Below are 23787 nucleotides of genomic sequence, written 5' to 3' on the forward strand. Positions count from 1 at the left end.
GACACCGATGACAGGAGCATTGTCTGATGAATGGATGACACTGACATGCAGACCCCGTGAGACACGAGAGATACGTGAGTTTAGCTTCCTCGGATGTATCTAATTCGGAAGGGCATGGAGCTTCGACTAAGTGACTTTCCCAAGTAGAACAGCGTACAGAGTGATTAGACCGCCAGTTGGCAAAGCAGCAAAGCGGATTAATTGATGGAGTCATGATACTACCCAGGTACCTACTGTAGACAACGAGGGAGGCATGGCACACCTCCTGGCAAACAACAAACGATAGGCCAGTCTGCAAGGTTTGCCAGCCGGTACGTGCAGCCATTGGAGCACGTTGACAACAAACCTCCACCGGGACTGCTTAAACTTCCGCAAACCTAGTCTCTCTCGAGGTGACCACATCGGCATTAGTGCCATCAGGCTGGACTCACCTCCGCTCTCACCTCTCACCTCTCACCTTTCACCTGGGGCTCGCTGCCATCGGGGCTTTCCTTCGCCCTAACCACACCCTGGCACCAACTTGGTGGGTGGACGGCGGGCGGTACCTGCCTTACGTGCTGAGCTAAGGTCGTAATTGCGCAAAAAAAGGGCTTCACCTTTCACTGAGGTCCAAAATGGAACCCACTTTTTCGATGTCTTGTTGCCCTCCGGTTGGCGGATCAAGGGTCTCCCGCTTGGGCATTTTTTTGCGACCGGCAAGGCCCTCTTGGTGCACGCTCTCTCTCTACTCTGCTGTGCTACCGAGCGCAATCCTTTGCCAAAGTGCAAACCCATCGCAACTTCCTATCCGGACCCCATCGTCAACTCTACGAAGAAGAACGTCGTCGCCCGTTCTTGCCTTCCTCTAACCCGCCTTCTCCGAAATATCACTGACTTTGCCTGGCGCAACGTCGGAACCTCCGCCACATTCAAGTCTCTGGAAGGAAGCAATCGCCGCCCTCCAGTGCCTTTTCAACAGTGAAGCGAGCAACCGTCGTCACCACCACCACAACCTATATTGTCCAGCCACTTCCGAGCGGAACCCTCCCACTCACCAACTCTTCCAACTCTATTCGCGACCACCATCCTATTCACTTTGGCCGCCCGCATTCGGTCGAGATACATCTCCTCGTCTTTCCCTTCATAGAGTCTGCTTCCCCCAGCGTCTCTATCACTTCTACCCCTCATCGGTCCGATCTTGAACAACACTGCACCTTCGATACCACAACAATCCCGTCACGATGGCGACCACTGTGCAAACACCCACGAACCCCGACCAGCAGGTCGATCTCTCCACCATCCCCATCTCCCCCGAGGGTGCTGAGAAGAGCGAGACCAAGGAGAACGACGCCGAGAAGCCCGTCACTGTCTTCCACGACAAGGAGAACTTCAACGTCAAGCACCCTTTGCAGAACAAGTGGACTCTGTGGTTCACCAAGCCCCCCAGTGGCAAGGTCAGTTCGCCTTGTTGGAGACTCGCAAATAATCGCATACTGATATGGCGCAGGGTGACAACTGGAACGACCTTCTGAAGGAGGTCATCACCTTCAACTCGGTTGAGGAATTCTGGGGTGTCTATGTATGTGCACCTTCCTTCCCCACGACCCCTCTATTCACCTACTAATTGGCCTTCAGAACAACATCGCTCCCGTCTCCGAGCTGGCCCTCAAGTCCGACTACCACCTCTTCAAGGCCGGCGTCCGTCCCGAATGGGAGGATGCTCAGAACAAGCATGGTGGCAAGTGGTCCTACCAGTTCAAGGAGAAGCGCAGCATCCCCATTGATGACCTCTGGCTCCACGTCATGTTGGCCGCTATTGGCGAGACCCTCGAGGGTGAGGACGACGGAGAGGTTATGGGCGTCGTTGTCAACGTGCGCAAGGCTTTCTTCCGTATTGGTGTCTGGACTCGTACCATCGGAAAGAGCATTCCTGGCCGTGGCGATGGCGATGTGGCCGGTGGCAAGGGCCGTTCCCAGGATAAGGGCCGTGATATCCTCTTGAGCATCGGCAAGCGCTTTAAGGACATCTTGAACCTCCCGCCCACCGAGGTCGTCGAGTTCTCGGGCCACACCGACAGCGCGCATAGCGGAAGCAGCCGTGCGAAGGCCAAGCACACCGTCTAATACAATCGCCCGCACATCTGGAATAACACAATACATGACACACCACTGCATTTTATCGGACTTGGTTGGCCCCTCATCCCGTCGAGGAGGTCAACTCGCGTCTGCATGATATCACTCCCCGTCGCATTTCTCAGCCGACACCGTCCCCAATCTTTTTTGACCCTATGCCAGTGGAGGATGATAACGGGGCAATGCTAATGCATCGATGATCACGCATCTCTGGGGCGGAAAGGGTTCTCTCATGATAGTCTTTGGAGCTCTTGACGAAGGCGTTGCTGTGAAGAGAAAAAAGAGATCAATGGGTTTTTTTGGAACTTCTAGACGGCCATGATCGACAGTACATAGGCGGATACAAATATCCGGAATAGATACCTAGGTTTAGGCCGAATCGCCTTGGTGCGCGCGCACACACGCCCGGCCGAAGTGAGGGAGGTGACTTTTTTCATTTCGTGCAGGCTTACCCTCAACTCTATCCAAGATTTCCCTTCTACTCAACCATGTGCTCGCAATTACTCACGTCTTGCTATACACATACTTTCTTCTGTTTACAATACTATCATTACATTTCGTCGCCACTAAACTGGTCCTCGAAAACGGCCTGGACCAGCTGTTTCTTGTTGATTTTACCCATGGCGTTGCGAGGGATGTGATCGACAACCTTGAGGACCTGGGGGATCTTGTAATTGACAAGGCGGTCGCGGAGAGCCCTCCGCATGGCCATCGGGGACCAGTGGGGGACAACGTCCTTGTTGAGGATGACGACGGCGCCGACCTTAGAACCCCACTTGCCCGAAGGAACGGCGACGACAGCCGCCTCGGCGACTTCGGGCAGCGAGAGCAGCTCGCGCTCAACCTCAAGGGCACTGACTTTTTCGCCACCTGTCTTGATGATGTCGGCGCTCTTGCGGCCCTGGATGAAGTACAAGTCGCCCCTGGCCCAGGAGGACTGGGCCGGGTTGGAGCCGGCGTTGGGGACGGGCCTGCGGACGGCGACGTCGCCCGTCTTGAACCACCTGCCCTTGCCGTCCTCCCCTTGGACGAACTCCTTGGCCGTGGCCTCAGGATTGCGCCAGTACTCTTTAAAGACGGTGGGGCCGCGGAGCTGGATCTCGCCGGACCGCTCACGGCCGGTGTCCGGGTCGACGTCCTCGCCGGGGGGGATGACAAGGCCGGTGTCCATGTCGACGAGGCGGGCCTCGACGCCGGGGAGGGGCCAGCCGACACTGCCGTCGACGCGGTCGGCGAAGTCGAGGCCGCAGGAGAGGGCCATGCCCACCTCTGTCATGCCGTAGCGCTCGAGGAGGACGTTGCCCTTGGACAAGGTCTTCCACGATTCCTTGATGGGCGTCGGCAGGGCGGCGGAGCCGGAGATGGCGAGGCGCATGTGCCGCGGGGAGACGGCCTCGCGCGTCGGTTCGGCGGGGTCGAGAGGCAGGTCCTTGTGGACCGCGAGGAGGCGGGAGTAGACCGTCGGGACCACAGTGAAGAACGTGATCTTCTCCCTGGGAATGGCGTGCGTGCCGTTGACGCCGTTAGTCACACCGTTGGCGACACCGTTGCTCTGGATGAAGGGTGCGGCGAGACGCCTCCAGACGGCGTCAGCGTTGAAGGGGAACATGAACTCGATCGTGGAGCCGGAGAGGAGGGGCGTGAGGACAGCGTTGACGGTGCCGTGGATGTGGTGGAGGGGGAGGACGTGGAGGAGGTGGTCCGTAGTGGTGTAGTTCCATGCCTCAATCAGAGACTGGGACTGTGCCGTCAAGACGGACTGGGGGAGCAACACGCCTTTCTCGGAGGGTGTTAGTATCGCCTGGTGTTGGGCGAGGGAGGTTCAATGGATACGGACCGGCCTGTTTGTGGTGCCCGAGGTGTACAGCATCATGCCGGCGCTGTCTACGTCGGCGGCTTCGAGTTCGACTCGTTCATGCGCACCGCCGCCGAGGTGTTTCTGCAGCTCGACCTGTGTAGGATTCGAGATGAGTTCCGTCGCGAGGACCTCTCTCGCTTTGGCAGCAAACTTGGCAGAGGACACGAGCAGCGACGCCTCGCTCTGGTTCAGGATGTATTGGAGCTCCGCCGCGGGGAAGGCCGGAGAGAGGGGTACGGCGATGGAGCGCGCAGCAAATGCGGCGAGGAGAGTCACTAGGAGGCAAGCAGGCACGTGTCAGGACCGCAGCGCACTACTCGACTCACAGCAAGGGGAAGCTGTGGAAGGCATATCGGGGGCACGCGACTTGGCTTACCTACATAGTCGTAGCTGTTCTCTACCAGGAAGGCGATGCGCTCGCCGCTGAGGTCCGACTTGCCGGCCGAGTCCAGCAGCTTGTCTCGGGCGCGGCGCACATCACCGAGCAGCTCCCCGTACTTGAAGCGGCGGCCAGAGAGCGAGTGGACGACGACGGTGGACTCGGGGTCGTGCTGGGAGATGGCCTCGAAGAGGGGAAGTCTTGGGAGAGAGGTCGTGGAAGCCATTCTTGCGGATCGCGATGCGCGGGCGGCAGCGAAGAATCGGGATATGGGTCGGAAGGAGTAGCTTGCGGGAGCTGTAGCACCGGCGGCGACGGCGGCGGCGAGGATGACGGGGGCGGCTGAGAAAGGGGATATTCGGCAGCAGCAGCAGCAGCCGGGCCGTCGAGCTACATTCCGCAAACCGGAGGGCAACATGGAAGTGTGGGGAAGAGGGGGGGAGGGGAAAGGGGGTTGATATGCGTCGTTATCAATGGCGTTATGATGGAAACGGATCGGACCACGGAGTTGTTGGACGGAGTGGATATTGGGGGAGGGGACGGACCCTGGGCTTCGATGATTGCCCTCGGATGTTGGTGGTGGTGGTGGTGGTGGTGGGCGAGCGCGGCGCGCGTGTGTGTGTAAGAGTGTGTACAGGTGGTAATTCTTTTTGGTTGGTGTCACTGTCAGGTCCCGGATCGGACTTCTCCCTGCAGGGCCGCCGGTAGGATCTGCCGAAGACCGGACGGAAAACTTGAGTTGTGGGTATGAGGCTTGCCCGGGCCACACTATCTAGGTAGTTGAGGCTTCACTACGGAGCTACTGGCAAGAAGCTCTGACTCTGTACCAGTACCACAACACACAGTGAAATGAGCAGAAGTGCGGGTGGGAATTCAGATCATGGATGCCCAGTTGCGGTTTTGGATCCGGCGTCTTGGGTTCGAATGCCCATCAGCGGCATCTCGCTCCATGGTCCACGGTCCACGGTCCACACGCCCTAAAGTACGTACACCACCCGACCATTAGGTAGTGGCGGGGACCGGTTGAACGCCAACTCCTTCTCCTCCTCCTCCTTGTCGTACCCAGGCGCTATGCAATGGAGGGACGGATAGTTGGAGGGAAAGATCTTAGCTGTCTTGCTACATCTGCTGGTGCTGGTGCTGGTGCTGCCGCCGCCGCCGCCGTTGCTGGTGCTTCTGCTGCATCCTCTGCCGCTGCCGAACGTTGATGTTACCGTACCACACGTCACTCCATTCGATCATCCATGCAAGGTGCCTGTGATTGGGAAAGCTCCCCCGCCCGCATGCATTGGCGACATTGTGAATGAACAGCTGGATATTCTGGAACCGGAAATCTTGGTGATCAGGTGCCCAAGTAGTGCTTTGGGCGGGAGGTTCAAGGTGTTAAGAGAAGAGGGCAAAGCGGAGCTCTTCTGCAGTGTTGCGAAACCTCTCTCTCGTGTACTCCTTTTCTTGTGATGCGCGGTGACGGGGGTTTGGGGGCCAGCCAGCGTTCGGGAAAGACGCGGTGAGCAGAAATGGAGAATTGGCAATGTGGGACTGGGTGGAGGAGTCATCGAAGAAAGTGAGAGGTGCGTGTCGGGGATGTCCATGTGTTTGCTGTTGCTGTCGCCTGCGTGTGTTCTCCAGTTGTTCTGCTAGGTGTTCCAGTTGGTCCACAACGTCCAATACGGCGCTAGCGTCAAGACATGGGCATGGACGAATTTCCGGGCTTGTCGAAGAAGAAGCAAAGAAGGGCGGTGGGCTTAACAGACTTCCCGGACTGCAAAAGCAAAGCTAGCTTGGTCGGCCAGTGAGCGAGCGAGCGACCACCACCTCGGCACCTCCTGCTCACACGATACATGAGAGCAAGACCGGGGGATAGCCCGGAGAGGAGGGGATGCCAAAACAGACTTGGCAAGGAGAGGACAATCTACTTTTTTTTTTTGTATGTGTGACAACGCAACAAGAACGACAAGAGAGTTGCGACCCACGGCGTAATAGAAGAAACAAACCAGACGAGACGAGAAAAGAGGTTTGGTCTGGTCCTCCTGTGAGACCTGCCAGTGGCCACCACTGAGTGAGCACCGCTGGAATTGCTCCTTGGTGGCCCGTGGGGCCCCGGTTACCAACCGGAAGGACAGAAGTAACGTCCCCGGCCCGCTGATTGGCCGCGCAAGGGGTTGGTCGCATGTGCCATGTTGCCTGCCAAGCCCATCCCGCATGCCTGCGCTTCTTTTCCCTCACCGACACACCGAACCTTCTTTGTATTGTATCGGGCCTGTGTGTGCGAGGGAAAATCTGCTGCTCGTTTCTCCATCCTCCCACATCATCCATGCTCGCCTCCAGGTCCCAAGTTCCAGGGTGACACTTTTGCACACCGTACCTTTCGCGCACATGCAGCCGCAGCTCCAGTCATTCTACTCTTCTCTCTCTACCTAAACCGAAAAAAGTTGTTGGGCTACCCAACCCATACCGCACTCCGCAACCAAACCACGGTCCACGCAGCTGAAGCAAGGACAGCTTTGCTTATTCTCCCCTGTCCGGCTTCGTACACCGTCCTCCGTCCAGACTCCTTTACCGCCGCACCGCATTGCAGCCCGCAAGCCGCCGCCGCGTACCTACTTCTACGTGCTCCTTCCCCCCTCTTCACCTTCTTTCCTCCCTCCTCCCCTTTCCTACTCCCCCATGAACACATTCCGCCCCGTCGTTGGCAGAATTGGGAGTAGCTTGACTGGAGGAATAACCAAACTACACACACCAATGTTGCGAAGATACGCCCTCGGCTTCTCAGCGGGCGCTGCCAGACCCCTCGGAACCATGTCGTCCGCCACCCCCGTCGAGGATGCCATCCGGTCTAAGGTGCGATGCTCTTCGAGATGTACGGTGACGCAAGCACGAGCACACGCAGCTAACACGACCATTAGGTGACCGCCGCCTTCTCCCCCACAACCCTCGAAATCTACAACGACTCCCACCTCCACAGCCACCACAAGGCCATGGCCGGCAGCACCTCCAAGGAAACCCATTTCAGGTACGACCCTCAAGTCCGCTGTTCGTTAAATTGGAGCCGTCCACTAACTCCATTGCTTTACAGACTCGTTATCACCTCCGAGGCCTTCAAGTCTAAGATGCAGTCCGCCCGCCACCGCATGGTCTACGCCCTCCTCCGTGAGGAAATGGCCCGCGAGGGCGGCATCCACGCCCTTCAGCTCAAGACCCTTACTCCCGAGGAGGAGGAGCGACAAAAGGCCAAGAAGGCCGCCGAGGCCCAGTCCTCCGAGGACTCGGCTTGAAACCTACCAATAAAATACCACACAACCGATATACCCAACAAACCGCCTTGAGAGGGAATGTAACACTCCCTGAGGGCATTACGACACGAGAGATACGACCTTTTCCACCAGGAAAGAAAGACATGACGGTATACTAGGAAACCAACAGGGCAACTTACGGGATCACTTGAGAGAGGAAGGGTGTTTAGGTCATAGTAACGGAGTCGGGCCATGCTTTTGCTGCTGCGACACGGAAAACCAATCCTTATCATCTTCGGATCCATCTTCACATCTTATTGACGACTCGGATACGACGTAGAGCCATATTAAAAAATGGCAACATGTTTTCTTAGGGAACATTAGATACCTTCAAAGACTCTCCAGAGAGCCGGCCATGGAAAAAAACGCACAACTAGATCCAGTCTTGTTAGATACAAATCGATTGCTTGCGCAATTTGAAACTTCGTTCCTTATTTTCAGTTTCCGTTGTGAAATGTAAGCCTCGGCTGCGGCAGTGCAATATATTTCGGCGCAGCCTTTTTGTATCACGAGTTCACCGTAGCATTAGCGTCACACAGTGCATTCCCACTTGCAGCGTAACGCACTGAATATCGATCCGTTCTTGGCACGGAAATAGGGGTATCATACATAATTTTTCAAAACGCATCCTCCACCAGCCTAGCGCGGGCGACTTTCTGGACGGCCTACGGCACAGCAGTCTTTCCCAGTTGCAACGTAACGGATATAACAGGCCTCGTCCATGCCCTCTCTGCACCTTGTCACTATTCCACTCGAAGGCAAAGTGGCATGGTTGTCTCCCCAATCAAGCCTCTACGACTTGGGAGCCATGGAACTGGGCGGCGGCGCCAGGCGCCCCTCCTTGGCCATCTTCTCAAGCTTGGCCCTCATTTTCCGCTTCTTTCTCTCCTCCTCCGTTTCGTTCTTGGGCTTTTTGATACGGTTGTCCGAAAGCGTGCTTTTCGGCGTGCCACCCCGCAGCGATTCCGCGCTCGGCAAGGAGGCCGAGGGTGTGGTGGGGGTGAATGAGATGGGCAGGCTTCGGCGCACCGCGGGGTGCTGAGTCGGGGTCTTGACAGGAGCTGCCGAGCCCCGAGTAGGCGTTTCTGCGACGATGTCGTTCCTATCAAGTCTCGCAGGAATGGCATCCTTCCACTCCGGCAGCATTGGTTTACGAACGGTTGTCTGCGTGGTCGGTATAGTGCCGAGAAAGCGATCGTCGTGGGTTTGGTCGTTGTTCTTGAAGGAACTGGCGTCGTTTGAGTTCGCCGTCCGAGGTCGCGGGGTACTGGGAACGAAGGTGATGTCTCCGTCCCTCGGGAGAGCGTTCCTGTGACGCTGGATGGCCGGAGCTGATGCTGGAGCGTCCCACAAGATTGGGTGCTCTTTGACTGGCAATCGTTTGCCCTTGTCCCCTCCAGTGAGGGTAGTACGCGATACCATAGACATAAGGCCGCGGTCTTTGACTTTGATGCTGGCATGTCGTCCAGTTGCAGGTCCCTTGTTTGCCTCTTGAGCAGTGACAGACGAAGACTGATTTGGCAAAAGGGAGAGAGCGGCGGATGTTCTTCTCGCCTCATGATTTTCTGGTCGAGCCTCTGTGGGCTCAATCGTCTGGGCAACTGTCGCTTGAGGACACTTCTCAAGTTGCAGCTCGGCCTTGTCGAAGGAAGGCATCTGTCCGGCTCCCAGATTCGGAGATGTTTTTCCCAAAACAGACTCTTTTGCGGATTTGAATTCGCTGTGGTACACCTTGAAGACTTGGTGGAGGTTCTCCCGCGTCACAATGCCGCCTTCAAATGTCGGCCGGTCGACATGCTCAACGTACCACTGATAGGCCGAAAGTGGGGGCTCGTCGTCGTCCAGAGTTTCGATGTAAGGGACGAAGCCATCCACAAAAGCTCGGATGAAATCATCGTAGAGCCACTTGGGAAGCAGAAGTTTTCGGCGTAGGTCTTTGATGGCTAGACATGCTTTTACAAAGTCGTCAATGCTCCCAGAATAGGAGGGGTATGCGCTACGGAAAGCCTCCAAAGGAGCCTGCGCAAAGGTCTTGCCCGTCACCTCTAGTGGCGGTTGAGAAATCCTCTCGACACGTCTTTGACGGGTGCGAACAACCTGACTGACTAGTGCCTCTTGTGCGGCTTGAACTGCAGCCGGTGACTCGGGTGGCGAGGGATTCGGAACTCTCGCCTGGGTCAGGCTTTCACGCCGACTCGCTGGCCGAGATGATCCCCTGGAGACTTCCTCTGTCGTTCTTGCGCGATGGCTCGTCGTTCCTGCAATCTTCGTCCCGTAGAGGTCAAATGTCATGTGGACGAGTTCCTCGGGAAATACGAGTTTGCCGTTCGTTTGGTGTAGGGTTGCACGATGGAGAAGACCATCAGGTTCAGACCACAGTCGTGAAAGCCTGGTGCCATTTTTGATGGCCATGCTGGTGATTTTCTGCAAGGTCTCAAGGCTGCGATATGTCAGAGTCGACCGGAAATGGTTCAGCGTTGGTGGAAGCCAGTCAAGACCCTCTCTGTTCCACTCGCTGTCTAGATATGTGAGTATCTGCTGGCAACGCGCATTTTGTGTCGATTGGTTGAAGCTACCGTCGTCTGCCCCAGCCTGACGCGTTCCTGACAAATTGCTAGCTCCTGTCATTACCTCGTCTTCAGATACGTGAGCAGGTTTTGGGGTTGATAGGCTAGAACGCGAATTGGTACCGACTTGTTCGTCGTTGGCAACGGCTCGGCCAAGGCCTGAAATATCTCTCGCAACCCGATGGGCTACCAGAGACGACCGAGCATCAGTGATAGGAAGCGTGGAAGCGATTAGTGAGGCCGAAGATGTCGGCAATGACTCTTCTTGGGAAGCCGAAAGTAGCACCGTAGGTCGAGTAGAAGTCTTGGAAGGAAAACCACTCTCCGCCGGTCGCTCCTGCGGACTTGAATCAAACTTGATCGATTTCATGCGCCGCTTCTTGTTGGGACCTTCCGCCTTAACTTCGGGGCTCTTAACGTCCTTATAAGTGGATGGAACCATGCTTCCCTGGCCGCAGGGTGGGCTTGTGACAGCTTGTGACGTCGTAGCCAAGCGTGCAGCCATACGGTTGACAGGTGGCGTGGCCTCGAGGAGAGCATCAGGAATGGCTGTTTCCAGCTCCTCTTCCACACCGGCGCTGCTTGAGGGAAAAGCCTCGATCGGGCGACGCTTGGATCCAACAACAGGCGGAATGTGCCGTTTAGGGGCTGACTGTATGGGCGGCGAAGACGCTATCTGAGGGCTGCTCGGGCGGTCTGGCGGAGGAGATTGGGAAGGAAATTTGGATGCTCCAGACGGGCGTTCAGTGGCAACCTGTGACCTGATAGACGGTGCTGGTGATGGTGTAACATGCTGTCGTCTTGGGGTACAAGGAGACCTCCGAGGAGACTCTGACCAGGAGCTAATGGGCGTTCCAGGGTTAGAGCTTGGGTGATTTCCATTCTCTTGTTCATGACTTGGTGCTGTCAAAGCTGCAGGTTCTGCCTCAGCTAATCCATTGGAGCCAAGTGTGTTCGGCTTCTGGGCAGCAGGCGGTAGTGTGCGGGAGGTGTGTAAATATGTGACGTTCTCGAGGGCTTTCGGTGGCAAGTTGACAGTTCCCTGGCGAGGATGACGTTTCATGACCGAGATCCATGAATCCTCACGATCTAGGAGGGTTTGCTGGTCCTTTGGTATTCTTGTGAATTTCTCAGGTATCGGGGTTCCGTTGGCAAGACCAAAAGGGGTAGATGGGTTAGAGGAGCCTGTACTGCTTGTTGAACTAGCCATGATGGCAACAACAAGGGCCACAGCTGTGAGCGAGCTCTGTAAACTCCTGCATTCGAGGCTGGTTGGTTGTTGGTGTAACTGGAATCGCAGGAAAGTGGAGTTGAAGTTGATAGGCTTGATGTTCAGTAGCTCACAAAACCAAAGGGTGATGCCGGAAAGAACAGGCACACAGGCCAAGTCTTTTGGTTAGATATTGCAGCTGTATTGGGGCTGTAGAGATTTCTGTGAATTGTGAATGTTGAAAGGTCAATCACAGCGACGCGCCTGAATAGAAACCAAGATCGCTCTGACGCGTTTTTTGGTGTTGCAGGGGATGGAGGCTGTCCCACTCGCCTGAACGCAGACAAAGTGGAAGCAGTTGCGGGGTTCTTTTCTGGTTGGTCTCCAAGATGGGTTCGGAGAGTGGAGAAATGCTGGCTTGACCTTGACTGGGGCGGAGGGTCTGTCGTTGTGGTCCGAGCTTTTGAATATGCACATACCTAGGTAGCAAGATATCCATCCACATCGCCTACATATGCCCAGGTACTTACCTAGGTAGCTAGGTATCTTTGCATCAAGTGGGTCAGCCGCCCACAGCCCGACTGTGACTGGTGTGCCGCCTGGCGCCGGGGGACGGCAACGGATACCGGGTAAAGTCCATCCACATGTGCTGTAACAGCTGCAACCAGGTATGAAAGAGCGAGAGGGCCAAGGTACCTTGCTTTGCCCAGGCCGCTGCAACGGCTTTTTGGACTGCACCCAAGCTGCCAGAACCAACCATTCCAAAGACTCATAGGCGCACTAACGCCACCTTCTGGAAAGCGTCGGAGACTCAGGAGGAAGGCTGCCAGCGCTTGCCAACTGCCAGCGCAACCGAACGTCTCTGCTGATGCTGCGTCATCTCCCCTGTTTGGTGATTGTATCAACCTGCAGATATCCGGGCCTCACGCGCCTAGACCTTTGAGGGATAGCGCTGCCAGGCTTCCAGTAGTCTGCGGATAGTCCGCTTCTGAAAAAGCATCCGGCACAGTCTTGAAGACATCAGCCCGCCCTGCACCGTCGCAGAAGACGCGTGGGGAACCAAGACGACTTACCACACCTTTTCTCACCTTCGCCCAAACACCTCTCTCACACACACGCACCCATAGCCTGCCTGACCTTTGCCACGTCGTTTCTCCTCTTCGTCACCCGCGCCCCTCTTGGACCCTTGAGCTTGCTTACGGCCCTGTCGAAACCCCCACCGATTTCTACACTACGACGCCCGAGGAACCTCTCAAATCGCTACCGACGAAGGGCCCCCTCCCGAAGATTCCATACCGCTCGCTGCCACGAATCGCGATTACACAACATAGACTGGGTCCTACTGCTGGCCAGGACTTATCGACGAAGAGAAGGGGCTGCTAGACTAGGAGGCGTCTCACGAATAATCCTGCCATCCGCACTCGCTATGGCATCTTGACACTGCAAGATGCCAGCGCTGTACACGATATAGGAACTCCCTCCACGAGCCCCTCTATCGCCCAGTCGTCGCATCCGTGCTCACACAAGATGGCGAGCAACAACGTCCCAAAACCAAATTCTCCCGCAGTCCTTTCGACGCCCCCGAGCTTCAGGAGTCGCCATGATTCCATCAACTCAATATCTACGGCTTCGCAGGCCGACAAAGATCAGCTGGCACATACTCTCAACAGGATCCATACGTCAGCAAGCCAGTCCGACTCCTTGACAACGTTCAATGACTTCGCTCCTCCGCCCGTGTCTCTTCCGGCGGCAGAAACAAAGGTCTTGGCGGGGGAATTGGTTCAGAATGGGCTCAGCGGGCTCTACAGCCGCCTGAAGGAGGCTGTTGGTGCCGTCGGTGCTAGACAGCAAGACGCGGACGATGGCGATAGCTTCGACGCTGCTTCAAAACGCAGCACCAGCACCTCGGCCACCATCCCGAAGATACCGATCGCCTCGCTCGCTCGAGCCGAAACCGCTGCTACGGGCTCGTCGTTCAACTCGGGAACGACCCACGACAGCCCCATTACCGCCACGTCGTCGGGAATCAATACTGCCATGTCTGATAGTCAGCCACACCCACCACAGTCGTCCAAGGCCACCTCCATTTCCGCCATGACAGCCTCCAAGTCGAGTGCTTCTAGCCGACAGACCATACCTAGTGTGGCAAAGGCCTCCGCCGTCACCGCCATCAATCCCGAGGTCGCCCCGGCTACAGCACCGAGAAGCGTGGCGCGAATGGATGATGGGCCAGGCCGGTCATCCGGAAGACGAAGTATTAGCAAACAGCCTGATCCCCGGCCGCTTGTCATTGGTGCCGAGAGCTTGCACAAGTTCGACGTTTTGGAGCCCAAACACGGTGGAGGCACCGATCGAAGCTATACGAGCGGCCGGCCGAGACGCGAAGACGTCGCTGTGGATGGCCCTGCCGACAAGGCCTTGAGTCCGATCAAGACCAATGCACCCCAGTTGCCCAAGTTGCAAACGACAGACCCGCGTTCTCCCGTGTCTTCCACTGCGTCTATGATGCTTGCGCCCAAGAGGCCGGCTGTCATCGACCGCATCAGTCGCTCCAGGTCGCCGGGCTACGCGCCGTCAAGGTCGTCGTCAATGGAGCATGTCACCGCCGAGCCCAGTCCGATCAGTACGACTGCTCACGACTCTGTTTATCACGACTCCTTCGCCCACGACTCCCAGCCCAAGCATGGAAGAACCGGTGCCCTGCGTATTCCGGGCACGACGACTAATGAGGGCGCGCCTGATCAGGTGAACGCCAGGCTTGATAGGATGCGGAGGCAGGTGTTGAGCAAAGAGTTCTGGATGGCTGATGAAACTTGCAAAGAATGTTTCATATGCGGCCAGCCATTCTCGGCCTTCAGAAGAAAGCATCATTGCCGGACCTGCGGCTGCATCTTTGATTCCAAATGCACATCGATCATTCCAGCTTCGAAGTTTGGAATGACTGGGACGCTGAGAGTGTGCAAAACTTGCTTGAAGGTCATCAACCAGCGACTTTATGAAGGTAGCGGGTCTGACGACTCTGGAGACGACTCGTTCCTACCAGCTTTCTTTCGCCAAACCAAGGCAACCCCAAAGGTCACGCAGGTGGAGGCCGAGCCCGAAGAGCCCAGCTTTGCCGATCGAATGGAAGATTTGGGCGACTCCAGATCTGTCCAAACACCCATGATGGCAATCCCTGCGACCAGGAGAATCAACGATTCCAATCGAAACTCGGCCATTCTGGAGATTGACGCACCACAACTCAGCCGTCCCAGCTCCTCTCGGTCTTTGAGATCACTAACTTCGGCGAATCGGCCACAGTCATCAGGACATAGGCGGCATCACTCAAAGCACCACAATAATTTCATGGCGAGGTTCAAGCCAATGCCAGACGATAGGGCACCGTTCCGCAAGGGGATTACAGAGGAGATGGCCAAAAAACCAAAGTATCCTGCCTTCCACGACGACAACATCATCGACCCTGAGTTGGCTGCCTATATGTCAGACGAGTCCAGCGGTGATGAACAGATGAGCATTTTTGCCACCATGTCAAACGCCGACTTACAGCCGTCTAGCTACGACCATGAAAAATCAAGTTTTGGACCGTTTCTCAGCACAGGGCGAAGGCACCGCCTTGGCCGCGGTGAAAAGAGTGTCAGTGGGTTGAGCTTCACAAGCCGTGGGATGGATGACAACGCTGGTTCCGGAAGCATTATTGGTCACAACCGCCCAGGGAGGAGACGCAACCTGAGCAACGTGAGCCACCAGATGCGTTCCCCGCGCCCCAAGTCCGGCATCTTCAACAAGGGCCCTTCAGCATCAAACGAGAATATGTTTGCAACCGAAAACCCAGCGATTGAGGCTACGAAGCTGACGAGAAGCGAATCGATGCAAGCAGACAAACAGCCGCAGGTGGAGCTTAACCCATCTAGCATGCTGCATGTCAAGAGGCTGTTGCATCAGCTACTCGAGGACTCGGGCATACCGAACGTGCCTGCATGGGAAAGGGCTTTGGTTCCCATCCTGCTCCAGTGCACTGACGATGTGACCCCTGACATCAGGGTGGGAGACGACATGGACATACGGCACTACGTCAAGCTCAAGAAAATCCCGGGAGGTAAACCAGGCGACACAAGCTACGTTTCGGGTGTCATTTTCACAAAAAACCTCGCCCTTAAGAGCATGCCCCGGCGCATTCTCAATCCCCGCATAGTCATCGTTTCCTTCCCGATCGAATATCAGCGGCACCAGCAGCACTTCATGAGCCTACAGCCAGTCATCGAACAGGAGAAAGAGTTTTTGCGGATTGTCGTCAACCGCATCATCAACCTTCGTCCCCAACTACTTCTTTGCGAAAAGTCCGTTTCGGGTGTTGCGTTGCAGTATCTGTCAGAGGCTAACATTGCTGTCGCCTACAACGTCAAGCCTTCAGTCATCGAAGCAGTGTCACGCTGTGCAGAGACCGACATCATTTCCTCTCTCGACATGCTGGCCCTACAGGTTCAAGTCGGTCGGTCTGGTGGTTTCGAAGTCAAGACCTATGTTAACAAGAACTACCCCGGGAAGAAAAAGACGTACATCTTTCTATCCGGATGTTCTGAGAAATTGGGGTGCACCATCGCTCTCCGCGGAGACTCGACGGAGGTTCTTTCGAAGATGAAAAAGATCACCGAGTTCATGGTCTATGTCGTCTACAACTTGAAGTTGGAGACATGCCTGATGAGAGATGAGTATATCCAACTACCCGCCGAACCAGAAGAGTCGTCATCACTGGCATCATCCCTTCGCCAGCACCCAGAAGATGCCCCTCGCTCTCTTAGCGCGTCAACCGAAATTGGAAAGAATGGCCCGCAGATCACCAAAACATCACCCACAGACTCCGAGCTCCCGTCTCAAACGAGTGACGGCACATCTCTGGTCACTGCCGAAGGGACCGTGTCGTCCGATCAAACCGAGGAGCCAACGACGGAGGAACGGCCCACACTTTTATCTCTTCACGCATCTCATGTTCCGCCCACGTCTCCCGAGTCTCAAGTGCCAGAAGACGTGCCGATGCCGACATACTATAGTGATATGGTGGCGAGATACGAGACAAAGATTTTGTCCGCGTCCCCGTTCGTCAAGTTCGCTCAGCCTTACTTGCTCATGAAGGCAAGAGAGCAGGAGCGGAGGCTCGTTTACCTGAAGCGTTTGCGGGACCAGGACGTAGTAGAAGAGCAGATCGACGCTGAAAAGTCCAAGTCGCAGAAGTTCCAGCTCATCAAACCTGAAATGGTCCACGCCATTGGACAGAAGGCGCCACGGCAGGTCATGGAGATCTTACATGCCGTCCACGATGCCGAATACGACAAGGCTCTGTACAACTACCAGACTCAAACAAGGCAGTGGGAGAACTACATTCAGGGCAACCTTGACCTGTTCGATCCCTATTCCCACCAGAACATCGTCGTGCTGTATTCGGTCATCTGCTCAGAGACAAAGATCCCTTGCTCCGAACCAGGGCTTATTGCAATCGCGTTTTACGATGAGCACGTTGACGAAAGCGGCAGCATGGATCCAGACTGCACTCTCGGCCAATATATCGAAGACTTGTGCATTAGCAAGGACTCGATCTGTACCTCCAACGGGTGCGACCGAAAGATGACAGAGCATCATCGTACTTATGTGCACGATGAGTCGCGAGTCACCATATTCGTTGAGCCAGCAGCCAAAAGGCGCAACTTGGACGGCATTACAATGTGGAGCTACTGCAAAACGTGTAAAAAGGACTCTCCTGAAATGGGCATGTCTGACAGCACGTGGAAGTACTCTTTTGGCAAATACCTCGAGCTCCTCTTTTGGAGCAGGGGCCTGCGGCTCCATGAGATCACTGGCTGCCCTCATGATCATCATCGCGACCACATTCGATACTTTCACTTCCGCGACACTTGGGTCCGGATCCACTACGACCCTATCGATCTCCTCGAAATCATCGTCCCAAGAGCTCGTATCACCTGGAAGGTTGAGAACGATCTCAAGCTCAAAAACGAGATTTTCAACAAGATTGAGGAGCGTTGGGCTCGTTTCATTAATTCCGTCAAACTTAGACTCAAGAGCATACGCATTGACAGTGTCTTGCCCGAGAAGGCGGATGCGTGTAAAGCCGAAGTCGACAGACTCGCCAAAAAGGCACATGATGATCAAGTCGCCTTGATCCGCAAACTTCAGGAGACATACGTCAACTCCAAGTACTACGAGGTCATCCCATTCAATGCCATTGTGAGGGAGATGCTGGAGAAGGCTGGTGACTGGGACGCCTCGTTCACAAAGTTCGAGACTGATTTCCTGCCCGACAAGGACTTGCGGCAGTTGACGATGATTCAACTCAAGAAAATCTTTACCGACAATGAGTCGAGGGAGTCTCTTCCCTCAATAGATGGCAACTCAACTGTTGATTCCGGGGAGCCCCCCTCTCAGACATTCTCTGACGTAGACGAGAAAGTTTCAACCCAACCCACGGATCCAACAGAGCCGAACCAAGAAGGGGCTACAGGGCCAGCCGAGGAAGAACATGGGAAACAGGCAGAGCCCGGGCAGGAGGATCCGGAAGAAAAAGAAGCCTGTCTGTCGTCAGAGCCTGAAAAGGAAGCTGAGCAAGTCGAAACAAAGGACACCGCTGGCAGGGAAGTGCCAGAATTGTCTTCGGAAGCTAACAAAAGTGACACACCGAACGACACTGCGCTGCACAGAGTGGAATCCCTAGACTTAGCCACCACCCCGAATTCGCCGAAAGCCAAGGGGCTCTTTCCCTTGGCCCCCATCAACCCGGTTGGGGACTCGTCAGCAACTGCTAGCAATGCCGAGCCGACATCCCCTATCGTGGCTAGGCCACCGCTTTCGACAGCATCAACCAACATCTCCCTTTCCGAGAAGGTCGAACAACTTCGCCGTGAGCAACAGATCATGGGTGCCGAAACATTCCAAGGCGGTGAGCCATCTGAGGCGTCAAAAGCAAATATGGAACGAGCTTTGGCTCGCAGGGCTCCGATGGTTAGGACCCTATCGCAGCCGGCGCAAACGCTACCGAGGTCCCAGTCGAGCTTTGCCAAATCAATCGTGCCGAAGGATACCATGGGAGCCAACGATGCCTCGAGTGAAACACCATTCAAGGTAGATAAGAAACCGTTTGACCGGTTGGCATTGGGAATGAAAAGTCATAGGAAGGCTGGCCCCTCTTCCATCCCTCGGCTTATCACCAAGAAGAAAGATACCCACGTGTCGTCTCAGGTATCTCGGATCGCACGGCACTTTGAACAGTTGAGTCGCGAGTTTGAGAAAGAAAGGCAACGGGAGGACCGCAGGAAGCGCCTTGCCAAGGGCCATCAACCTCGTGCAGGTTTGCCACGCTCAGCCACCAAGGCCATTGTGGAAGTTTACCACAATATCGACAATGCCGTACAAGAACCTGGGCCGTCGAATAGCAGCGAGATCAAGATTCTCGAGCCCAAGACAGCGCCGGTCACCCCAGCACCTTTGGGGACTGTGCAAACGGAACCTGACATGATGCCACCCATGGAAGAGTCGCACCCCGCACAAGAGGCTCCTCCTCTGGTTGAAGAGCATCATGTGGGCGGGGAGACGGACGATACCGCGACCGTTACTGCTAGCCACGGTGGATCCGATGACGAGGGGCAGAGCGATACTGAGCAGTCCATTCTGGATGATCTGCTGCCCGACGTCAAAGAATTGGCCGACAGTCTTGAGCCCAGCACGGAAATTCCCCTGGAACTGCCAAAGCATCAAAAGACCAGCTTGATGAAGATGCTCACCAACTTCTGGGCTGAACGGTCTGCAAGTGGTTGGCCCCAGCTGGACTATCCAGTCAACGCAAGCGATCACATCTTCCTAGATTCCGATGTGATTGTCAGGGAGGACGAACCTAGCTCCGTGATCGCATTCGCCCTAAGTTCCGATGACTATCGCACGAAGTTGGCCGACATCCGCCGCCAAGAACGCATGGCGATGCAGAAGGATTACGAGCCCAACTTTGACGGCAGGTCTTCAGGACTGTCTGACACTGGTGGCGATTTCATGATGGAAGAGGGCGAGCTGGAAAAGAGTCTGCTCAGAGCAACAGGCACACATCTGAAATACCAGTTCAAGGAAGGGTCTGCAACCATGCTCTGCAAGATCTTCTATGCCGAACAGTTTGATGCGCTGCGTCGCAAATGCGGCGTTGCAGATCGAATCGTCGAGTCCCTCTCTCGCTGTTTGAAATGGGACTCCAAGGGCGGCAAGACAAAGTCGGTCTTCCTCAAGACCCTCGACGACCGCTTGGTTCTCAAGGTGAGACGCGTAATGCTCTATTTGGTCCCTACCAAGTCCCGTGTGTCCTGTCTAATCTATAATTGATAACTGACCATCGACGCAGGGCCTATCACCGATTGAGACGTCGGCTTTCCTGCGATTTGCACCAGCTTACTTTAGCATCATGGCAGAGGCTCTGTTTCATGACTTGCCCTCTGTCATTGCTAAGATGCTGGGTTTCTTCCAGCTAATTATCAAGAACCCAGTCACTGGCGTCGAGATTAAGCTGGACCTGCTACTCATGGAAAATCTATTCTATGATCGCGGCCCGACACGGCTCTTCGACCTTAAGGGTTCTATGCGCAATCGCAAGATTCAGTCCACGGGCGAGCAGAACGAGGTTCTCCTGGATGAAAACATGGTGGAGTTCATCTACGAATCTCCTTTGTTTGCGCGCGAGCATTCCAAGAAGCTTCTGAGAGCATCTGTAAGTCGCTAGTATCAAAATGCGGGCAAGAAAAATACTGACGTTTGTCCAGGTCTGGAACGATACTCTGTTCCTCGCAAGGCAGAACGTCATGGATTACTCCTTGATGATTGCTGTAGACGAGGCCAGAAAGGAGCTGGTCGTTGGTATTATCGATTGTATCCGGACGTACACATGGGACAAGAAGCTCGAAAGCTGGATCAAGGATCGTGGGTTTGCGGGCGGTGGCAGAAATCGTCCGACGGTGACGAGTCCCAAGGAATACAAGTCACGTTTCCGGGAGGCGATGGCCAGGTACGTATCTACGGGACTTACTTGCGTCCCGAGGAGTATCAGCTAACACGATGTCAGATACATTCTCCAGGCGCCAAATTGCTGGCACCAGTTCGGCGTGCCCCAACTCAACAACACTATGAGGACGCGGTTCGAATCAGATGCGAAGGCTGAGTAGTCGTGTCACTGCCCACTGGGCAGCGAAAGCCACAAGATGTGCTCAAGCCAGATAGCTGCTGGATATAGCAAGGAAGGAGAGTTGCATTGCATTGCTGGCGTTTGACACAGAATAAACCGGATGGGGATGGATTAGGCGTGCATGGAGTAGGTCGAGTTTCAGCAACGGTTGGCTCATTGAATGTCACCGTAACAAAGTATCTTAGCGTGCGGCGTTGACGAATAACGGCCTTGGATTTCAGATACCCGGTAATGAATCAATGACCGCTGTAATACACTAGTTGTGTGATGGAAGTGATCCGAGATGAAGCTTGCTTGCCTCGAGAACCGTACACCGTCAATGGCTGTCTTGCTAAACGTAGGTAGGTATGTAGGTGGTTAGGTACCTTACACAGCAGGTGTGCACGGAGCAATGGCCCACTTGGAAGCGGTCCTCAGGGTCAGCCTATTGAATACCTACCGGCACCTACAAACCTACCTACCTAGGTAGGTACCTATTCTGCTCGGTTCTGAACTTGCTTAGATTCGACACTCACTCAACCCTGTCCGCCTTACACCAACTCGACGGGGTTTGCACTTCACATACCTTTTCTTCACTCACACAACAAATGCAATGTCAATAGACCTAAACTGGGAGACGCTCACGACCGGGCCCGATGGGGAGGCCCTGGCCCTCCGTATCCGCGATTTCATCCACACAAAGTTTCAGGCCGTACCCTTGCCGCGCTTCATCAAGTCGGTCAAAGTACACGACTTCGAGTTCGGCGCTATCGCTCCGGAGCTGGAGCTTAAAGACATCACCGACCCCTTGCCGGACTTTTACGAAGACAACTCCGACATTGAGGATGACGAGGACGAAGAGCAGGCTCTCGACGAGCCGCCTCAGTTGCAACACTTCCCCAAGAGCGAGCTGAGCGCCGGTGAGAGGAGGAGGCAGCGCGAGGAAGCGTCGATGCCGCCGAGGCTCAGCATGCACGCCCTCAGGGGCCAGTCCGGGGACTTTCCCAGCCCGTTCCTGGGTGTCTCTACGCCGGGCATTTTGGGTGGAACGTCGAACCTCCACTACTTCCAGTCGCACCTCGGCACGGGGTGGTCGGGGACGCAGACACCACTCGCGGCGGTGGCCGGGGCGCACATGGGCAGCAGGCTCGACTCGTCGGGTTCACCGCCGCCGCCGAGCCACAGCCGAAACCCCTCGCAGAGCTCCATCTCCGTGAGCGATTTCAACCCGACGCTGGCGCAGCTGCGCGAGAAGTCGAGCGTGTCGACGCTGGCCCCGACATCGGCAGGGGCCTCGAGGCCACCAACTAGGGATACGCACCTAGCCGGGTCGGCGATCCAGGAGGAGGATGAAGATGGGCAGGAGCACGGGGAGGGGGAGGAAGGGGACGCGCCGCGGTTCAGGGAGCCGAGGCCGGAGGACTTGCAGGCGGTGTTTCGGATCCGATATGCCGGGGATGTGCGGCTGCGGCTGACGGCGGAGATTCTGCTGGATTATCCGATGCCGAGCTTTGTGGGGATCCCGGTACAGCTGAGTGTTACGGGTCTGACGTTCGACGGGGTTGGGGTGATGGCACACATTCGCAAGAGGGTACACTTCTGCTTCTTGAGCCCCGAGGACGCGGCCACGGCGGTGGGCGCGGACGACGCGGGTCCCAGCGAGCCGGGGAAAAGGTTCGGCGGGCTGTTGCAGGAGATCCAAGTTGAGAGCGAGATTGGGCTCAGAGATGGCGGGAAGCAGAGTCTTAAGAACGTGGGCAAGGTGGAGAGGTTCGTGCTGGAGCAGGTGAGGAGGATATTCGAGAACGAGTTCGTGTATCCCAGCTTCTGGACATTTTTGGTCTAAGAAGCCGACGAATGCTCTGGGCTTCACTGCGGTACACTTCACGAGGCATGAAAAGCATGGTTGGTCATTAGGGGTTCAAAGGGCAGGCAAATACGGTAGGGAAAAGAAAACAAAAGTAAGGAAAGCAGATGATGCGAATTCGCTTTACTTTGGCATCCATCCTCATCTCAACAGAGCAACACAACATTCCCGCTCGATAGCTCCGTCTTCCTACGTCAGAGTACTCTTGAACCCCTGGTAGGCCTGCTGGATATCCATCTCGAGCTCGCGAGCCTGTTGTTCACTCAGCTCGTCCGTGGCCTTCATCTGATTTAGCGTGATGAGCCACTGCACGATCTTGCCCCTGCTGTCGAAGTCACGGTCCGTCACCTTGTTGACCGACTGGATGACGTCGGAGAGCAGGGGGTGCAGCTGGTCCTTGGAAAGCAGGCCCAGCTTGACGGCATCGAGGAAGGTGATGAACTCCTGCGTCGCCTCCAGGATAAGAGTGCCGCTCGTGTTACCGGCGGCCGACGGGGCCGGGGCGGCGCTCGAGGAGGCGGTGACGGTTGTTGAAGGCATGCCGACTCGGATGCGCTCCGTTGCGCGGGGGACTTCGAGCTGTTGTTGTTTTGGTAACGAGGTCAGTCTCGAGAGTAAAGCGGGGGGTGATGTAGAAAAACGACAATACGAACATCCCACTCTGCCTTGAATTCCTCCAGGCCACGAAATGCCTTGGCCACAGTCTCGTCGGCCAGGATAGACTTGTACTGCTTCAGAGACCGCTCGCAAATCTCGGTATAGTCGGCTTCGGGGATGGCATCTTTGAGGAAGGCTTTTTCGAGCTCATCGAGAGTGACAATGATGCTGAATATCTCGGCAAGAGAATCCTGCAGGTCGCGCTCGGCGCGGGTGTCGGCTAACTTGACCTCCTGTCGCGATGCATCATCTTGTTAGCTGGGCTGGTAGTCAGTATTGCGGGGGGCGGGGCAGCTGGATGGAGGAGAGACAGATGATGCGATAGGCGCTCCCCAGAGGACTCGGGACTTTGACTGGCATACCTCATCGAGATTGATGGTCGCTGAGAGCGTCGTATTGGGAATATAGCTATGCGGTGTAGGCGCATAGGGTTGCCGGGGCATCATCTTCGCGACTGTGTTGGGATCGCGGCCGGCGTCATGGTCGATCAGCAGCTTCCGAGCTGTCGAGCTTCCAGTGAACGCGTATCGCTTAGAGCCAAGGAACGTTCGACGGTATGGACGGCCGCAGCGGTGCTTCCAGCTGCCCCCCCCCACACTAGGAAATGGGGGCAGCTTTCGAGAAACCAGTCCAAACTGGGAT

General features: G+C 55.7%; 7 protein-coding genes across 7 annotated transcripts; 4 read left to right on the forward strand and 3 right to left on the reverse strand.

Annotated features, from left to right (window-relative positions):
* Positions 1–715: 715 nt before the first annotated feature.
* On the forward strand, positions 716–2443 carry CDEST_12331 (Putative translation Initiation factor eIF- 4e, eukaryotic translation initiation factor 4E (eIF-4E)). Its single transcript, XM_062928487.1, has 3 exons — positions 716–1433; positions 1487–1558; positions 1615–2443. Exons 1-3 carry the CDS (start codon positions 1221–1223, stop codon positions 2101–2103), a joined length of 774 nt encoding a protein of 257 aa, XP_062784538.1. The 5' UTR covers positions 716–1220; the 3' UTR covers positions 2104–2443.
* Position 2444: 1 nt separating this feature from the next.
* On the reverse strand, positions 2445–4893 carry CDEST_12332 (Putative AMP-dependent synthetase/ligase domain, AMP-binding enzyme domain, ANL). The gene is made up of 3 exons (XM_062928488.1): positions 4347–4893; positions 3950–4245; positions 2445–3892 (listed from the first exon to the last, which is right to left on the reverse strand). The coding sequence occupies exons 1-3, from the start codon at positions 4765–4767 to the stop codon at positions 2663–2665; spliced, it is 1947 nt and encodes a 648-aa protein (XP_062784539.1). The 5' UTR covers positions 4768–4893; the 3' UTR covers positions 2445–2662.
* A 1689-nt stretch (positions 4894–6582) lies between these two features.
* On the forward strand, positions 6583–8395 carry CDEST_12333 (Putative BolA protein). Its single transcript, XM_062928489.1, has 3 exons — positions 6583–7190; positions 7256–7362; positions 7426–8395. The coding sequence occupies exons 1-3, from the start codon at positions 7017–7019 to the stop codon at positions 7622–7624; spliced, it is 480 nt and encodes a 159-aa protein (XP_062784540.1). The 5' UTR covers positions 6583–7016; the 3' UTR covers positions 7625–8395.
* A 1-nt stretch (position 8396) lies between these two features.
* CDEST_12334 (uncharacterized protein) lies at positions 8397–11739 on the reverse strand. The gene has a single exon (XM_062928490.1). The coding sequence runs from the start codon at positions 11417–11419 to the stop codon at positions 8435–8437; it is 2985 nt and encodes a 994-aa protein (XP_062784541.1). The 5' UTR covers positions 11420–11739; the 3' UTR covers positions 8397–8434.
* Positions 11740–12135: 396 nt separating this feature from the next.
* On the forward strand, positions 12136–20904 carry CDEST_12335 (Putative FYVE zinc finger, chaperonin Cpn60/GroEL/TCP-1 family, Zinc finger, FYVE/PHD-type). The gene is made up of 4 exons (XM_062928491.1): positions 12136–19723; positions 19809–20171; positions 20224–20465; positions 20523–20904. Exons 1-4 carry the CDS (start codon positions 12947–12949, stop codon positions 20620–20622), a joined length of 7482 nt encoding a protein of 2493 aa, XP_062784542.1. The 5' UTR covers positions 12136–12946; the 3' UTR covers positions 20623–20904.
* A 221-nt stretch (positions 20905–21125) lies between these two features.
* On the forward strand, positions 21126–22485 carry CDEST_12336 (Putative mitochondrial distribution and morphology protein). Its single transcript, XM_062928492.1, has one exon. The coding sequence runs from the start codon at positions 21235–21237 to the stop codon at positions 22465–22467; it is 1233 nt and encodes a 410-aa protein (XP_062784543.1). The 5' UTR covers positions 21126–21234; the 3' UTR covers positions 22468–22485.
* Position 22486: 1 nt separating this feature from the next.
* CDEST_12337 (Putative vacuolar protein sorting-associated Vps28) lies at positions 22487–23662 on the reverse strand. Its single transcript, XM_062928493.1, has 3 exons — positions 23508–23662; positions 23142–23378; positions 22487–23067 (listed from the first exon to the last, which is right to left on the reverse strand). Exons 1-3 carry the CDS (start codon positions 23589–23591, stop codon positions 22678–22680), a joined length of 711 nt encoding a protein of 236 aa, XP_062784544.1. The 5' UTR covers positions 23592–23662; the 3' UTR covers positions 22487–22677.
* Positions 23663–23787: the final 125 nt, after the last annotated feature.

The sequence above is a fragment of the Colletotrichum destructivum genome, chromosome 8 (genome assembly GCF_034447905.1).
Source record: "Colletotrichum destructivum chromosome 8, complete sequence".
Classification (NCBI taxonomy): domain Eukaryota; kingdom Fungi; phylum Ascomycota; class Sordariomycetes; order Glomerellales; family Glomerellaceae; genus Colletotrichum; species Colletotrichum destructivum.

What these genes read in the sequence shown, in the direction of transcription:
- CDEST_12333 (XM_062928489.1), top strand. Translation starts at nt 7,017, where the DNA reads ATGAACACATTCCGCCCCGTCGTTGGCAGAATTGGGAGTAGCTTGACT. An exon ending in AGGATGCCATCCGGTCTAAG is followed by an intron (nt 7,191 to 7,255) that starts GTGCGATGCTCT and finishes CACGACCATTAG; the next exon opens with GTGACCGCCGCCTTCTCCCC. An exon ending in TCCAAGGAAACCCATTTCAG is followed by an intron (nt 7,363 to 7,425) that starts GTACGACCCTCA and finishes ATTGCTTTACAG; the next exon opens with ACTCGTTATCACCTCCGAGG.
- CDEST_12337 (XM_062928493.1), bottom strand. Translation starts at nt 23,591, where the DNA reads ATGATGCCCCGGCAACCCTATGCGCCTACACCGCATAGCTATATTCCC. An exon ending in CGACCATCAATCTCGATGAG is followed by an intron (nt 23,379 to 23,507) that starts GTATGCCAGTCA and finishes GCATCGCGACAG; the next exon opens with GAGGTCAAGTTAGCCGACAC. An exon ending in AATTCAAGGCAGAGTGGGAT is followed by an intron (nt 23,068 to 23,141) that starts GTTCGTATTGTC and finishes AAACAACAACAG; the next exon opens with CTCGAAGTCCCCCGCGCAAC.
- CDEST_12332 (XM_062928488.1), bottom strand. Translation starts at nt 4,767, where the DNA reads ATGTTGCCCTCCGGTTTGCGGAATGTAGCTCGACGGCCCGGCTGCTGC. An exon ending in GAACAGCTACGACTATGTAG is followed by an intron (nt 4,246 to 4,346) that starts GTAAGCCAAGTC and finishes CTTGCCTCCTAG; the next exon opens with TGACTCTCCTCGCCGCATTT. An exon ending in CGGGCACCACAAACAGGCCG is followed by an intron (nt 3,893 to 3,949) that starts GTCCGTATCCAT and finishes ACACCCTCCGAG; the next exon opens with AAAGGCGTGTTGCTCCCCCA.
- CDEST_12334 (XM_062928490.1), bottom strand. Translation starts at nt 11,419, where the DNA reads ATGGCTAGTTCAACAAGCAGTACAGGCTCCTCTAACCCATCTACCCCT.
- CDEST_12335 (XM_062928491.1), top strand. Translation starts at nt 12,947, where the DNA reads ATGGCGAGCAACAACGTCCCAAAACCAAATTCTCCCGCAGTCCTTTCG. An exon ending in AGAAGCTTCTGAGAGCATCT is followed by an intron (nt 20,172 to 20,223) that starts GTAAGTCGCTAG and finishes ACGTTTGTCCAG; the next exon opens with GTCTGGAACGATACTCTGTT. An exon ending in TTCCGGGAGGCGATGGCCAG is followed by an intron (nt 20,466 to 20,522) that starts GTACGTATCTAC and finishes ACACGATGTCAG; the next exon opens with ATACATTCTCCAGGCGCCAA.
- CDEST_12336 (XM_062928492.1), top strand. Translation starts at nt 21,235, where the DNA reads ATGTCAATAGACCTAAACTGGGAGACGCTCACGACCGGGCCCGATGGG.
- CDEST_12331 (XM_062928487.1), top strand. Translation starts at nt 1,221, where the DNA reads ATGGCGACCACTGTGCAAACACCCACGAACCCCGACCAGCAGGTCGAT. An exon ending in CCAAGCCCCCCAGTGGCAAG is followed by an intron (nt 1,434 to 1,486) that starts GTCAGTTCGCCT and finishes GATATGGCGCAG; the next exon opens with GGTGACAACTGGAACGACCT. An exon ending in AGGAATTCTGGGGTGTCTAT is followed by an intron (nt 1,559 to 1,614) that starts GTATGTGCACCT and finishes ATTGGCCTTCAG; the next exon opens with AACAACATCGCTCCCGTCTC.